This window comes from Folsomia candida, unplaced genomic scaffold, assembly GCF_002217175.1.
Source record: "Folsomia candida strain VU population unplaced genomic scaffold, ASM221717v1 Fcan01_Sc003, whole genome shotgun sequence".
Taxonomy (NCBI): Eukaryota; Metazoa; Arthropoda; class Collembola; order Entomobryomorpha; family Isotomidae; genus Folsomia; species Folsomia candida.
The window spans coordinates 3757395-3772930 of record NW_019091195.1 but is presented as its reverse complement, the minus strand read 5'-3'; the positions used below and the strand labels follow the sequence as shown (position 1 = coordinate 3772930).

Genomic DNA, 15536 nt, shown 5'->3' with positions numbered 1-15536 from the left:
GGTAATCCCTGAACAATCACGTGATAAATTTGAAATACGTATGTAGATTAATAAATTTATGATCGAGGTTTAAAAATGTGCTGAATTTATTATACATATGTTTATTTGAGTGTGTGCATTAAATATTCCGTACTAATAAATATTTAAAAACTGATTGAAACAGTTAACTAACTCCCTTCTTATGAGTTGATTATTGTCTCATTTGCTCCGGTTGAAACTGGGCATCATGATAAACATAAATAATAAGCATAATCTCCACACGGTGACATTATCCAGATGTCACAATATTGTTTGCTTTTAAGTACGACGACCATCCGTTGTGAATTTTTATTTCGTACCAAAGAGCTCCGCTCTCTGTGATGAGAATTGAATTACGCCAAGCCAAGTCTTCATTCCAGATAAATCCACTTATTCCCCTGACAAATTAATTTCCATGCTCAGACCCCATCAGCATTTCAAATCCATGGTTCTAAAATGAATTCCATACACTTGAATCGTACTCTTTTTTTTTCTCTCTCTCCATTTAACTGTTTTTGTCCGCATAAAATAACTGCTACTGCAATACATGCATGCACAACCAGACAGAGTACATATGTACATATTGCTGTATAATAAGACTGAAATCTATCACTCAAACCAAGCAAGCTTGCATATTTCTGCAAAGATGAGATTCGTATGCTAATGCTCCGTTGTTGGCAAAGTTCAGAAGGATGAGACCACTTGTTGCATTGTGTGCAGGTCACCACGAAATAATAGCTTGGCTTTTAGATTAAGTGAGCAAATGTGCTCAAAGTAAACCGTCGTCGTGGTGTATCATGAGACGTGTATGAGAATGCATATATGTACGAGAATACTTAGGTATGTATGCATTTAAGATTAGTTAGTTAACCTCTTCCCCCTGTCGTCGTCGTCGTCGTCCGCACACACTCGTATGTAAGCATAATAACAATGTTTTATTTCCAATCAGTAAGTGAGAGATAATGTCTGCTTTTGGAGAACGGCGAATGAAGTGTATTTATTAAATGTCGAAATACTCTTGAAGCTGTTTTTACTTTTTTACACGACGAGCACACACATATTTTTAGTATGCATGTACATACAACCACTGTATGAATACGTATGTCATTATTATCATTAGCACAAAGTCCTTCAGTGTGTTTCAGTTATTAATTCAGTCAGTGTCCATTTAAACACAACGTGCTCATCATCAATGGATACAAAAAAGTCGAGAGTTCCTCTGCTGCAACAAATTGTCGTATTAAACCAAACTCACAGTTTATGAAGGAGCGTGGTGATGGTGGTTAAGCTGGGCTTGTAAACCAGTCGTATTCAAAGTTAAGTTCGCTTTTTTTATTTAACCGAGTCGATTCACTAAATCTGCAGTTGTTGGTAGTGGTAGTACTACAAGTTGGTATTGGCTGCTGCTGATGTGATGATACCCGACCGATGGGGCTTTATATTATTTGCAACATGATGATATAACTCTAAAGGACGCTTACTTGCTGCTCTGATCCTCATGCTAATGTTGTTGACTGGTTAAGTGGGGGAGAGATAGCGAAAGAAGAACCAGTCTGTTCAGTGGATATGTGCCAGTTAATACTTACTTAGTTAACATTTAAGCAACAGGGTGAACATAATTTCATCTCCACCTCGACTATCTTACGTATTATATTCCATGAGTTATAATAATAATAGTCTGCTATACAGCGCCAGTCGTCGTCGTCGTCGTCGTCGTCGCAGTGATTCTGATTATACAAATTTTGCTCGGGTTTAATATTGGTCGTGTCCAAGTGCCCAATCCAATAAAGATTTAGTTACTCCACTTTATTACAATAAAAGTCAATATTATGAGCAAATAATAAATATAATACATCATAAAACGGCTAATAAAATCTAGTTTCATTGCCACTACCACTAGTATCCACCACTCTTCGAGTAAACAGTTGGACGCAAAATGCGTTGATTTCTCGTGGGGAGAGCTACTCACTCAACGCAAGCAATGTGCACTACTAAACCGAGGCTATTATTCTGACTGATATTTATTTAATTGTTGCGAGGGCGAGGCTCACCGTCGATTTGTTTATTACCCGATTTGTTGTGAAAAACGTACAATACAATTTTGTAACAAGAAATAAATAAGCGTCATTAAATTCAACATCAATTAATTAAAGAGTTTTGTTCTTTCGAACGCCTATGTACCTGTTGCCAACTTTGTTTGGGTGAAGATTTTGCATGACGGGGAGATATTGCATGTATTAAAAGTGTGTTTAGTGAAAGAGAATCAGATTTGGATGTATCTCTTGGTTGAACAACGCGTCGAAACCGTATCGTCGTGATCTATTTTCAACTCGGATTTTGATGAGTTGTGTTTGTTTAACATTGCGAAGCGATCTTCTATCTTCTGCTGGACCTGGTTTTGGTTGGGCATGAGGTTGAGCGAGTGAGTGAGAGAACGAGAGCATGTTTGACGTGATAAAATATACGTCTGTCTGTCTCATCACCTCTAAAAAGAAGATAAGCTAAATAAGTCACTGTTGGACGAAGCATTGGCGTCATCTCTTTAGTTTTGAAAGTTCTGTCTAAAACACCAGGTCGTTCAATGAAGTGAGACTGACGACAGAGAGTCTATCGTAGCCAAGAAGCTATTATACGGCGACTTTTAAACGAATGTGTATGGATTATGTGTGTTGACCGTGTTCGTGGATAAGTTTTATGTGGAGCCATTTGAATGTATATGCAAATATAAAGTGATTCCCTTGCCCTAAAATTATTCGAAATTTCTACCCAACGTAAATCTAAAGTCCTTGTTCCGGAGGGTTGTGAAGGGTCCGAAAAAGGTGCTCAAGCGGTGCAAACTAAGAGGAGGAGAAAAATGTCGGGCCCAGACAGACAGAAGCAGTTGCTCGAAGAGCTCCAACAAGAAGTCACATTTAGGGACAAGATCATCAGAAAGTTGGAGCTTCGCATTTTGGAGAAAGAAGAAGAAATTCTTCAACTCCGCTCCGATCTTGACAAGGTTGAGTCCGTCGAGAAAATCATGCTTTGACTCTGCTTTTCCTTGATCAATCAATCTCATTCATTCATATGCAGACATTCTGCTACCTCAAACTGCAACTCTACATATACGAAAAAATGCTTGCAAAAATAATCATGTATAACATGCGAATTTTCATTTTCATATTTGGTTTGATTATATGCAGTACCAGTCCATCATTAAATCTGGGGGAACGAAAAAACCCTCCGTGGTTGTAGTGAGCAAGCAAAGGATTCGAGGTCAAGGTATTTCTGCGGAGCCAATTCCAGACCAAAGTGTCCAAAGTCAGGAACTACCCAATTTCCCAAAATCTGACAGGTGAGAAAAATTCGCCCAGTTGAAATTATGTATTTGGAGACAGCATTATGAATGTGCATAACACCTGTTTAATTGCATTTAATAGGTCAAAAGAGTTGATAAAATCCGGAATCTTAGACAATGACTTTTTGAGGCATCTCGATCCACAGCGAGTGAAGGAGGTAAATATTCTGCCCTGCTTTGACTTTTATATATGATGGCCCTTAACAAGCCACTTTTGTAGTTAGCGTCAGAATGAGTATGGTGACGTGGGTAATTTTCTTCATTTCAATTGGTTTAAGGACCAGCATGCCCCAAAGAACAATTTAATATGTTATAAATAATATGCTACGATGAACTCTTCAAGTTGTTACAATATGATATGGATACAATACAGATTGATTGAAATTGATTAACAATAGCGTCTCAATTTTACTTTATGTAGATTGTGGATTGCATGTACCCTGAGGAATATGAAGAAAATGCCGTCGTAATAAGAGAAGGAAATCCTGGCAGTACACTCTATGTTATGGAAGGTCAGTGTTTCGCTCACCAGTGGTTATACTTATTTCACGAGATAAGCCCTACATGAATCTTATTTTTAATTAATTCTTGGCACTTTCGACAACTTATCACAAATTTGATTATTCGTACGATCTACATGTTGGGCCTACTTTTTAAAGAAACTGTACAGTGCAATATGTATTTCATGCATTTATATAATATTGCCGTTGACCCTGTGACTACTAAATTTATGACACTGATAAATCCTTTGTGAGGTTATTCATGTACATTCCAACAAATCCAATAATACTTTATCAGTTGGAAATTATATATTTATTTATCTACCAAAAACAAATGAGATTGTGACTTATCTGGTTCATATGCATATGCAATATGATATGTATGTCTCATTTTTCAATGCATTGTTTCGATTGTCTCAAGGCTTTCGAAAAATAACAATGACACACAACTTTAAAAATAAACTCACTTTCTTGGAATTGTATGAACAAACTATCAAGAAAAGGGTGGTGTCACATATCAATATGTACATATCCATCCAGCGATAAATCTTACACATTGGCCCAAATAATTCAACCCACCACTGGCTCTGTCATATTAATTCCAATAATGATGTCCATTTCTACTAATGACGTTGTAGATGGTCGAGTGGAAGTTTCCAGAGAGGGAAAATACCTGTCAACTATTTCCCCTGGGAAAGTCTTTGGAGAACTAGCAATCCTGTACAATTGTCAACGAACTGCCACCATTAAAGGTACGTTTAATTAATTATACTACGGGTTATGTAATGTAAATACATTTTACATAATAATATTATCTCTAAAATTAAAATTTCAATGACTCAAAGCAAAATTGTATCCCATCCCATTTTTATTTTTTAGCTGCTACACAATGCAAACTTTGGGCAATAAAGAGAACCATATTTCAGACCATCATGATGAAGAGTGGCTTGATGAAAACGGCTGAGGTTGGTCAAATTTTAATTAGCTCGCAGAAAATTGCTCCATAAATTAATTTATTCCGTATTACTGGAGACAATAACTTATAAATTCTGTTCAGTACATCGACTTCCTCAAATCCGTCCCAATTTTCAAGAAATTAACGGACGAGGGACTCAACAAGCTCAGTGACTGCATCGAAGAGGTTGAGTATGGGAACGGCGAGTACATTGTGCGACAAGGTATTTATCAAAGTTTTATTTCTCACAACCACACAAGCGTATAAACTATTTTAAATCTTTATCATTACTCAAGGGGCTCGCGGAGAGACATTTTTCATTATTTCTCGAGGAAGGGTGAAAGTGACCATGAAATCTGTGGACGAAGCTGGAAATCCGACCGAGGAAAAATTTGTGAGAACCCTTCATCGCGGAGATTTCTTTGGAGAAAAGGCCTTGCAAGGGTAACTAGCTTAAAAAGAATGAAAAGAATGAAGTTGTTGAAGTCAAGCTGTCGTATGTAATCAGGTTTCATGTTTTTTTGCAATCTTTATTACAGGGATGATTTGAGGACTGCCAACATTATTGTGGACGATGAGGACGGAGCTACCTGCCTTGTGATAGATAAAGAGTCCTTTAACTTATTAAGTAATGATAAAATTTACATAATGTATTTAATTTGTTTAATTTGTAAGTTTATTTAAAATTTTAATAATTTACTTTGACTTGTTATTAAGTAAACCCATTAGACGAAGTGCGAACGCGATATGACGATGCAGAAAAGTATAGGAAAAAGTGAGCATTTTTCAATTTCAAGACGTATGAAAATTAGTGTCTATAATACGATGCAATATGTTTGCTTTGTAGATTGGATGCAGAATTTGGTTCGGTACAAATTAAGGATTTAAGAGTCATTACCACGCTGGGAGTTGGAGGGTTTGGTCGCGTCGAACTTGTCTCTATGGCCGGAGATCAAATCCGGTCATTTGCATTGAAGCAGATGAAAAAGAGTCAGGTATTTTCCAGCATCCTCTTTAATTCTCATTGGGCTAATTATTGACGACTTGTCGTTTTACTTAACAGATTGTAGCAACCAGGCAGCAAGAGCACATAAAGTCAGAGAAAGAAATTATGTACGAATCAAACTGTGACTTTATTTGCAAGCTGTATAAAACTTACAAAGATGCAAAGGTTGGACGATTTTAAATATTAGAACCCAAGTTAAAAATGACGTTTAACTAGAATTTTTTGTATTCACTTTGAAGTACTTGTACATGCTGATGGAAGTTTGTCTTGGTGGAGAGTTATGGACGATTTTGAGAGACAAGACTCAATTTGACGATCACACCACAAGGTATACAAATTTCATCCAATAACACTCAAATCAAAGGTGCTTCTAACGAGTCCAATTATTTTTCGTACAGATTTTACACGGCGTGTGTACTTGAAGCGTTTCATTACCTCCATAGTCGAAATATTATTTATCGTGATTTAAAACCTGAAAATTTACTATTAGACAACAATGGCTATGTGAAATTAGTTGACTTTGGGTTCGCAAAAAAATTACAAGGAAGGAAAACGTGGACGTTTTGTGGTACTCCTGAATATGGTATTAATAATTTAATATTACATCTGTATATTTAATTAGACAATTTGGACAGGGAGTAAATAGTAATAATTTTATTTCCAGTCGCCCCTGAAATTATATTGAACAAGGGTCACGATATAGGTAAGCATCCCTTAAATACAGAATCAATCTGACAATTTAGTGTGCTATAAAAATGCGCTAAAGTTTCGTAAAATTTATTCAACCGTAAATACAACTTAGAAAATTTGGTGTTTAATCTGCACAGGTTGTGATTTCTGGTCCCTTGGTGTATTAATGTTCGAGTTACTAACTGGAACCCCGCCTTTCACCGGTGGCGATCCTATGAAGACGTACAATATTATCCTGAAAGGTATCGAAGCCGTCGAATTCCCTCGCACGGTGAGTCGAAATGCTGCAAACCTGATCAAGAAACTGTGTCGTGACAACCCTGCGGAACGGCTCGGTTATCAAAGAGGAGGGATTCCAGATGTTCAGAAGCACAAGTGGTTCGATGGCTTCAACTGGGAAGGCCTCCGACTAAAAACACTCACTCCTCCCATTATTCCTGAAATCAGAGGGCCACAGGACTGCGGAAACTTTGACGAATATCCACCTGATCCTGATGGACCTCCACCAGATGACTTGTCTGGCTGGGACGCCGACTTTTAAGGCCGACTTTTAGGCTAAAACTTTTTATTAGTGCAAGACTTTTATTTAGCAATGTTTTGTAGAAGTTTATTTTATTTTGCAGAGGAGTCACTTACTTGCATTCGTAGTTTATTTATAGTTAAATGCAATTTAAGTTTATTGAAAATTCCAGTGACACGAGCTACATATAAATCAATTATAAACATTATCATAAAAATTATCCTTGTGTATTCATATATGTAGAAGAGAACTATAAGGAACCGATATTTCCTGTAATATTCGTACTATTCATACAACTTATAATAGTTTGTCGCTTTCTTTCACTTTCACGTGCATCAATTAACAGAAGAATACCTGGAACAAAGTGCTTCATGATGATGTCTTCCTTCATTGTCGACGTTTTTCACCGTGTATTAATTAATGCAAATTGGGTGTGTCAATAAAGGTCTCAATGTGATTTATCTTGTGCCTATGTATAGAAATATATGTAGACTTTACGACTAAAAAAACTTTGTCGACCTAGCCTATCAATCAATTAAATGAAACTGTTATCAAAACGATCGTGAAGCCTTATCTTCATTTTATGGGTTTTAGTAAAACCGATTTACATAGTCTCACTTTCTCCTGATATATTCTCATCTCGATCTCAACAAACTTGAGCTTAATCGGGGCTTCATGCGACGAAACGAATCGAGGAACTCTCGAATCTCATTTATCGCCTCTGTTTGTGCTAAAAAGAAACTTGGAATATTTTTCTTGAAAACTAAAAACCATATAATTTTTAGCAACAGCCACAGCCATAAATTGGGCGAGATGTCAAATAAATTGGAACAGTACGATGTCTCGCCTAAGGAGTTGCGCAATATCCAAGAAAGAGCCAAGATCAGGGCAGATTTCCGCAAAGAATTTGTCAAGCAGTTTACAAACCCTCATCGCCATGTAATAATTTCAAGTTTTGCTACATTTTTAAGCAATCTTCTGTTTTATAAATGTACATGCAAAATAAACTAATTTATATTATTTCATTGTCCAGGGAGAAGGGGGCTACCTAGTAAGTTGCTTAACTAATTAAATATGTAACATATACCGCTTTTATACCATTCAATTTGAAATTTTTAAACGACTATTTATATTTAGCGTCATTAATCTTGTATATTTACTGCCCAGTTTGACCCAGCCTTGCAGCGATGGCAGTCCTTGAAGGCACAACAGTACTACTACTTTAAGCCTACGTCCAAAACCATCTTTTGGCCGATTCTTGTCGTCTCGACCTGTTTCGGATATGGGCATTGGATGAAGTTGCGACGAGCCAAACGGGAGGCTGCATACCGTCAAGGGCTTGTTTCCTACAGAGACAGAGAATTCAAGTTCATCTAATGGAAAATCTTTCCTAGAAAAAAAATCGCTTGTAGAAATGCTGGTCTTGTTGATTTAGTGTGTAAAGTTGTATGTAGTAATATAATATAAAACGGGATTTCTTCTCACCTTCAAAAACAATTACTATATGCGTAATTTCGATGAATTATATGTAATTATGATATGAGCGAAGCAATTTAATAAATTGCAATTCAATAAATTACACATGGCACGGTTTGATGTTAAGCATCGATCAAATTTTATTTGACGGTACAAGATAAAAATATATTACGCGTTTTTTTCATTATAAAACTAGCTGGAGTGTCATTTCCACAATAAAATCTTGGTAAAAACAGGTTGAACAAGATAAAGTTAAAAATATTAAAAAATACTAGAAGTCATAAATAACGAAGGGTAGATTGAGCTAAAATTTCAAACTGAGAAGTAACAAATTCTTGCTCATTAAACTTAAAAATCATCAATTGTTATTATGTTAATCAAATTGTCTTCGTCGTAACGATCGACCATGAATGTCACAGATTTCCTTTCTCCAAGTTTTGACTGCATTCGCTTAGTTAGGGCGGATGAAGGTTTGAAATCTAAGAGACAAACCAAGTACCATAAAATATAAAATTCATGGGTGATATTTCTAATAATATTTCACGGTAATTATTTATACCCTTCAATTTACATTCAGCAACACCAACTGGAATCAAACAAGAACAAATGACCTTCCAATTTTGATCCTATTTAGAATACTCTTTATAAATAACATAAAATACACACCTGTGACACGGTGAAAAAATTCTAACGACAATTTTCGATACAAAAAATGTCCAGATTGCTCGGCGTTGATGGGATAAATTTCATCATAGTCAAAGTTGCGAAAGTATTCTGAGTTTTCTCTGATGCATCTATTCCACTTTCCAACGCCATGCAAATTCATAGACCGTAACTCAGGAATATCCGCTACGCGCAACAAATCCAAAAATTGATTGATTAATAGATACGATATATTAATAGAGAAGAATAATATCGAAAAATTGCATACGGATGTAAATTAAGATAACTTCGTCAATGATTGGAAAAAATGTAGTTGGGGCCACTTTTTCAACGAATCTGGCTATTTGAGCTTCAAGAACTCGATGATTACGTTGAATCATGTCATTTTTATCTGTAATATTGACAATGTAGATATCTCCTTCGACTGTAAATCTGCTGACTTCTCCCGTTAACTTTAGGCCTGGTGGAAGCATCGTGGGTTCTATGTGTTCAACTTTGAGAGGGACAGAGTCTCGATATTTGCTATCTGATAATTATACAAGTATAAAATAAATTAATTGGGACAACAGAGACAGGATATCATATCCGTTGTATATCTTACGGCTGAACAAAATTTTATCAACTTTATAGCCAGCATTCCATACAGTTTCCCATTCCCAAACTTGTTTAGCTAGAATTCGTCTGGAGATAGTGTCGCCCTCAGCTGCATCTTTCGGCCTTAAGCTCACAATGTATGGTTCTTGTTTTCCATTGCACTGGAACAAAATGTCAGTTTGTAGATGTAGTCCACAAGAATCATAAGAACTAAACAAGCCTTCAATACCATGTCCATCAAAAACGTTATATTGGCTACTTTGTCCATGACTTTATCTAAATCCTGGGACATGAGTAATTGCGGGTCATCGTCCACATCTACTAATTTGGCGTGGTACGTCAACTTGGGGAACTAAAAATAATAATTCATATAATCATCATTAAAATAATCTTAAATTTATATCAGCATTACATTTGCCACATTTTCTGACGCAGGTACTAGTTTTCTTAAAGAGATTTTGAAGCTATTTCCAACGTCGATAAATTCAACCATGACTTTAACTTTTTTTCCAACCGATATTTTCCTTGTAATCCCTCTATGAAAATTTCCATCTGGGTATGGAGCAATTACGATCGTGTTGAGGGGTGGAGGTGCTTGGAAACAATTTTCTATAACATATTACATTAGTGTGAACGTAGTTCACTCAAAGAAAGCCAGCACTATATTAAAAGTATTATTTTGATTTACTTGAATCAACGCATTCAATTATGACCTCTTGCAAGTGCATTGCTAAATCTGCCAAGTTGGTTGGTTGGATCCAAAGTTGATTAAACCCTTCCATGCAAGTAATTTTAAATTCTGATTTTTTAAACTCGTGTAGAGATTTTTGAGGCTCTATATTTGGCAACGGTAGTCGAATTTCTGATGACGCGTCGGTTAAATCTAAACTTGCAATCTCTACAAGTTCATGTTCCACTAATAAGTCATTTTTCAAAGGAGAGATTCGTTGTTGCTCTTGCGGTTTTGATTGTGAGGGCAGTATAGGAGCTGTTATGGCTGGTACTAGAATGGCAATTAGCAAGAATGTAATTGGTAAATGATGGTAAATATATTTTATGCGTATAGTTTACCATGAACATTGGCTACTTCAACTTCAGTTCTTGAATCTGTCGTCTGTCGATCTTGCATCTGGTCTTGAATTTTTTTCCGTATATCCAAGTCCACCTCGTACTCTTGTAAACAGTCCGTTTTCTTCAACAAGGCCTTGGCAAGTCCCAAAGTACTTTGTAGTTGAAAAACTTCCACAATATGAGCAGGGATCTCGAATTCCTAAAGCAAATAAAATTATTCTATGAATAATTTGAGCTTAGTGCATAATGGATTGTCAATTCTGTAATGTACCATGGCGAACACTATAATTATAGCAGAAATGCCCAGGTCTTTCATATCGTTAAGAACTGTTACGTTCGAATCAGTCAAATCCCATTTGTCCTGAGGAAGAATTGGCAAACTGCACCGAAATGCTAACTGGGGAATGGACAGGAGGTTTGCAGGGACGCACTTCAAGTATTGCAATTGTTTCTCGACTGTATCTCCAAAGTCGATAAATCGAATTATTGCAGTGCAGTCCTCAGTTATCTCAACTATCTTGGCCCGTGCCCTGTAACAGATTCAACATAAGCTACTTACTTATAAATACACTCGGCTTAACAACAGATGGTTAATGTTGAACTAACTAACCATATGCCTTCTAATCGCTTAGAAATGCAAATGTAGTTGGTTTCAATCCACTTTTCCATTTTAAATTCTTCGAATTTCATGTTGGCATCATTCAAAGAGGTAGAAAGGGTTTCTCTCTTTGTAACATTGTCTTCAGGGATAACATAAAAGTCGTTGGGTTGGTTAACATGACTGATTTTAGCCTATAAAATAAAGATTTGAATGACAGCGTAATTGATACACACTTGATACTTTTTACTCCAAAATAAAATTTACAGGAATCTCACGATGTACATCGGTGAAACATGGGTAGTCGTCACAGGCATTTTCATTTTTCTTGAACACTTGCGTATCAAAACTGACTGTAAATAATAATAATACTTGTGATAATATTTATAATACATGTATAACCTCATGATTGAAAGGAAATAATGGAGTTTATTATATTAAATTACTTTTGTGTCCAAGTCCTTCATTTTCTAAACAATCACTCAATTCTGTCCACTGACCATCACTGTCTTTAATTTCAAACTTAGCTTTCAAAATTGGATACTCAAACCTGCCAGTAGGACGCTGAACGGACTGTAAAAAAGTATGTCATATAAAAAATACTGGCTACGTTTTGTAAATTTTATGATTCTTACATTTTCGAAAATGGTAACGCGAAATTTATGTTCGAGAATATACTTATAAAAAGCCTCAACCAAGTTTTCTGCGTTGATTCCTTCATTCGGTCGAAAATCTCCGATTTCAACTCGAATAGCGGATGGTCGCATTTTTCGCAATGAGAGTGGTAGTTTCCTGATGAGACTATTTGATACAACTTCCTTGTTACCGTAGTCGATGAAATAGACCTGCGCTTGATCATCCTTGATGTCAATGATACGTGCCCGAAACCTTGAACCCAAATATCAAATCAGCTATAAATCTGAAATTATTATTATTGACTATAAATCGAAATACATTGTTAACCATACCATCCATCAACACCATCACTTGTGTATTTTGCAATGCAGCAATCACCAACAATTGGAGTTTTTGGTAGCAAAGAACCTTCTCCTAATGATGTCAGCTCTTCGATAATAGATTGGTTGCTGTTGCATCCAAATCCACTCCACACGTAAAAATCAGACAACGAGTCTCCATAGGCGTGATTAGCCTGCAAAATGTTGAGATTGATTTGTAGAGTGATTTTCTTCCGAGGTATATATTAAATTATATTAAATTTAGTTTATACGGTTGCATACCTGCATGGGAACACCATAAAAAACGTACGGGTCAGAAAATATTGGGTCATCAGAAGGACTGTCAGAGACAAGGATGACGTCTTTCCGGGATAAAGATGACAAATGCGTCTTTTGGGATGACGATTTCCTAATGGCCTGTCGAGGTACTGCTCGATCTTGCTGATTTGCAAGATGAGTATTTGGATTCGCAAAATTAGTAGCTGATTTGACATTATTGTAACTTTCAGTAGTAGGATGGGTTAACTTGGACTGAGTATTCTGACTAGTTGAATCCACCAGTATTTTTCTGACTGCACGTGTTTTATTAAATTGAGAAGAAGCAACTTGCACGCCAGTATCGGCTGAGTTAAATACTTGATGTTGTGGTCGACTTGCAGCAGTTGTAGAAGGTTCTACCATTGATGAGTATGTATTATCAGTTTCTGATTTTTGCGTAGAGCTTGGTTGTAGCGATTTATTCCCACGTCCAAGTCCGCGGAATTTCTGCAAACTATCCATGTCCGGAGACATTTCTTTCTTTGTTGGCTTTTGAGTTTTGTATTGGGAGACACTATTTTCAAATGGAGGATGGTCAAATGCTGATTTTTGAGCATCGAATGATTGTCTAAGCGGAGGAGCAGAATAGTTATGCAAAAGAGTTGGCTTAGGCTGCTCCGTTATTTGATTGGGTACATTATGTTTTAGATGTGGAGAATTATACGCTAAAGAGTTTCGCGAAGAAGATAATTGAGTTGGATGTTGAGGATGTTGCTGATGATGAGGTTGAGGGGGAGGGGGAGGCAAATTTTTGTTGGTGATACGCCTTGGTTGTGGGTTTGACATATTATTGCCATGTCCATATGGGGGAATTGTAGTTGGTAAATTTTGACGTCTGTCTTGATATCTTCGTGCCGCTGGTAGCGGCATCAATGTATTTGACATTCCAACTCCTCCCATGTGATATTGATTTGTGTTTATTGGATAGTACGGGGCATTATTGTTGTTCATAATTGGCATGGATTGTGGGGGTGGTGGTGGTTGGAAGAATGCCATGGGCTGAAAATTAGGCATTCCCATTGGAAATGATCCTAAAAGTCCATCCTCATTACTAGGCATAAATGTATTTCCTCCCCCAGTTTGAGAAGTGAACAGTGGGAGTGGTGGTGACTTTATCATCCGTGTAGGATTGGGGTGGTTTCCATTTCCCATGCTTGCTCCATATTGCTTGTTTGGAGGAAGCATTCCCATTTTTGGGCGTAATGTATTCTCATGATACGGCATTGAAGCTACTGAAAAGGATATATATGAATTATCATTATTATAAATGCGTTATTGCATCTTCGACAAATAGTCCCACTTCTCAATAAGGTTGAGCATTTTTAACCTGCTATATTTGGAGACATCTGGGACGGTTGAGGCAAAGTCCTAGGACTAGATTTGGGCTTAACACTGGCTGCCTTGGGAGAAGTCGAAGTAATTGCAGAGGTGGTGTCAGTACATGGGACCACCTCCTCTGTTTCAGTTATTTCATCAGGTTTGCCCTCTTTATTTTGAGTTTCTTTTCTGAAACATGCAGCCGAGACATTAATTTTTTACCGACAAAATATAAAACATTTTGTTTTACCAAAAAATTAGAGATTTAGCAAAGTTATTACGTTTTCTTAAGACACTTGTTGCTGCAAAAAACCCTATGACACTTTTTACAAATGGAGAAAGACTCCTTTTTCGGACATGGGCAAGGTAATTTGATAACTTCGTGGTCACACGCACTAAAAACACTATATTCATCCAATTTTTTCTGGAACTCGACATCAACAAGCCAAATGGTCCCACCCTTGTTATTAGATTGTGGCTGCTCACCGGAACTTGGAGGTTGTTGCCTTAAGCTGTAGTCCCAAGTCTGATCAACACTCGTGCCTGGAACTTGTGGACAAAATCTAAAGGATAGCAAATCATGGCTTACTTGCATTTACTTATACATGAAAACTTGCAAGAAAATTGAATTAACTTTAGAATGTCTCACATGTTCCCAGCAGTATTATTTCTATCTGTATTTGGTGGTTCCTCCTTTTTGATCAAATTTTCGGTGTCCGTCGTTAAAACAACTTGTACTTCGTGCTCCTCCTTCTCTTCATGATCTTTTTTGGTATCTGGCATCTGGTTGTCCCCAATATCTCCAATGGGGTCGTCGTTTGACAGCCCCGAAGAAGTTGAAGAGGAGTCGTCAGAGTCATCCATTTTGAAAACTAGTCTTGGTTATTTTCTAAGCGTTATCTGAGGGAATTAAATAGTCATCTCTGTTACATAATGTAAGAATGGAATGGATCGATGTGTATAGCAAATTAAATAGTGCATAGTATTAGTATCAGGAGCTTTACTTACATGTTATGTAGTTTATCAAAAATTGTAATTATATTGTATTTTATAGTTCGTTCTATTCGTTGTCCGTGAATTAAATTATGTTTGTAAAATTATTTATACTATTATATATTTATAACTTTAAATAAATTACTGGAGGACGGTCAAGATAGTTAGGTTAAAAAATTAGTCAAAACTTTAAAAATATGGTTCTTAATCGGGTCATAATAATTTTCTTAATTCATCAGTTAAAAAGTTGCAATGACATCACCAACACTTAACACTCGTGTAGAGCTTTAATCAAGATGGTGACAAAATAACTACATGACTTTACAGAAGACAAGAAAGGAAAGAAGGAAGGAAGGAAGTCAAAGTCCAGTTTATTTATTGTTCTGGTTTAGCCGAATCCTTATTCCTTTCCTCATGCAATGCAATTCGATCCAACAATGCACAAAAAAGCGCCTTGATCCAGCAACAAATTCTCACTTTCTATGTCTTCAGTTGGACATGCTAGACTTGTCAAATAAATAACC

General features: G+C 36.5%; 3 protein-coding genes across 4 annotated transcripts; 2 read left to right on the top strand and 1 right to left on the bottom strand.

Annotated features, from left to right (window-relative positions):
- The first annotated feature begins 1274 nt into the window (after window positions 1-1274).
- LOC110847879 (cGMP-dependent protein kinase, isozyme 2 forms cD4/T1/T3A/T3B) lies at window positions 1275-7586 on the top strand. The gene is made up of 16 exons (XM_022094912.2): window positions 1275-3016; window positions 3201-3352; window positions 3438-3513; window positions 3777-3867; window positions 4494-4607; window positions 4735-4820; window positions 4913-5033; window positions 5107-5254; window positions 5350-5438; window positions 5528-5585; window positions 5658-5805; window positions 5874-5981; window positions 6056-6144; window positions 6215-6399; window positions 6481-6519; window positions 6644-7586. The coding sequence occupies exons 1-16, from the start codon at window positions 2873-2875 to the stop codon at window positions 7045-7047; spliced, it is 2052 nt and encodes a 683-aa protein (XP_021950604.1). The 5' UTR covers window positions 1275-2872; the 3' UTR covers window positions 7048-7586.
- A 136-nt stretch (window positions 7587-7722) lies between these two features.
- LOC110846178 lies at window positions 7723-8607 on the top strand. Its single transcript, XM_022092834.2, has 3 exons — window positions 7723-7965; window positions 8060-8077; window positions 8194-8607. Exons 1-3 carry the CDS (start codon window positions 7840-7842, stop codon window positions 8401-8403), a joined length of 354 nt encoding a protein of 117 aa, XP_021948526.1. The 5' UTR covers window positions 7723-7839; the 3' UTR covers window positions 8404-8607.
- A 17-nt stretch (window positions 8608-8624) lies between these two features.
- On the bottom strand, window positions 8625-15431 carry LOC110846177. 2 transcript variants are annotated; one of them, XM_022092832.2, is made up of 20 exons: window positions 15028-15431; window positions 14669-14919; window positions 14301-14582; window positions 14030-14208; window positions 12667-13934; window positions 12397-12578; window positions 12064-12316; window positions 11875-12001; window positions 11696-11781; window positions 11441-11622; window positions 11102-11360; window positions 10831-11029; window positions 10448-10762; window positions 10172-10368; window positions 9989-10111; window positions 9767-9920; window positions 9434-9691; window positions 9169-9351; window positions 9062-9088; window positions 8625-8981 (listed from the first exon to the last, which is right to left on the bottom strand). In XM_022092832.2, the coding sequence occupies exons 2-20, from the start codon at window positions 14881-14883 to the stop codon at window positions 8851-8853; spliced, it is 4620 nt and encodes a 1539-aa protein (XP_021948524.1). In that variant the 5' UTR covers window positions 14884-14919; window positions 15028-15431; the 3' UTR covers window positions 8625-8850. The 2 variants fall into 2 exon arrangements, with proteins under 2 accessions (XP_021948524.1, XP_021948525.1); XM_022092833.2 differs by having other exon boundaries at window positions 12667-13931.
- Between the last annotated feature and the right edge of the window lie 105 nt (window positions 15432-15536).

Coding starts and splice junctions, on each gene's coding strand:
- LOC110847879 (XM_022094912.2), top strand. CDS start 2,873: ATGTCGGGCCCAGACAGACAGAAGCAGTTGCTCGAAGAGCTCCAACAA. Junction 4,821..4,912: donor GCTTGATGAAAACGGCTGAG/GTTGGTCAAATT, acceptor AATTCTGTTCAG/TACATCGACTTCCTCAAATC. Junction 5,439..5,527: donor AGAGTCCTTTAACTTATTAA/GTAATGATAAAA, acceptor CTTGTTATTAAG/TAAACCCATTAGACGAAGTG.
- LOC110846178 (XM_022092834.2), top strand. CDS start 7,840: ATGTCAAATAAATTGGAACAGTACGATGTCTCGCCTAAGGAGTTGCGC.
- LOC110846177 (XM_022092832.2), bottom strand. CDS start 14,883: ATGGATGACTCTGACGACTCCTCTTCAACTTCTTCGGGGCTGTCAAAC. Junction 11,361..11,440: donor AAGCGATTAGAAGGCATATG/GTTAGTTAGTTC, acceptor AATCTGTTACAG/GGCACGGGCCAAGATAGTTG. Junction 9,692..9,766: donor TGATAAAATTTTGTTCAGCC/GTAAGATATACA, acceptor TATAATTATCAG/ATAGCAAATATCGAGACTCT.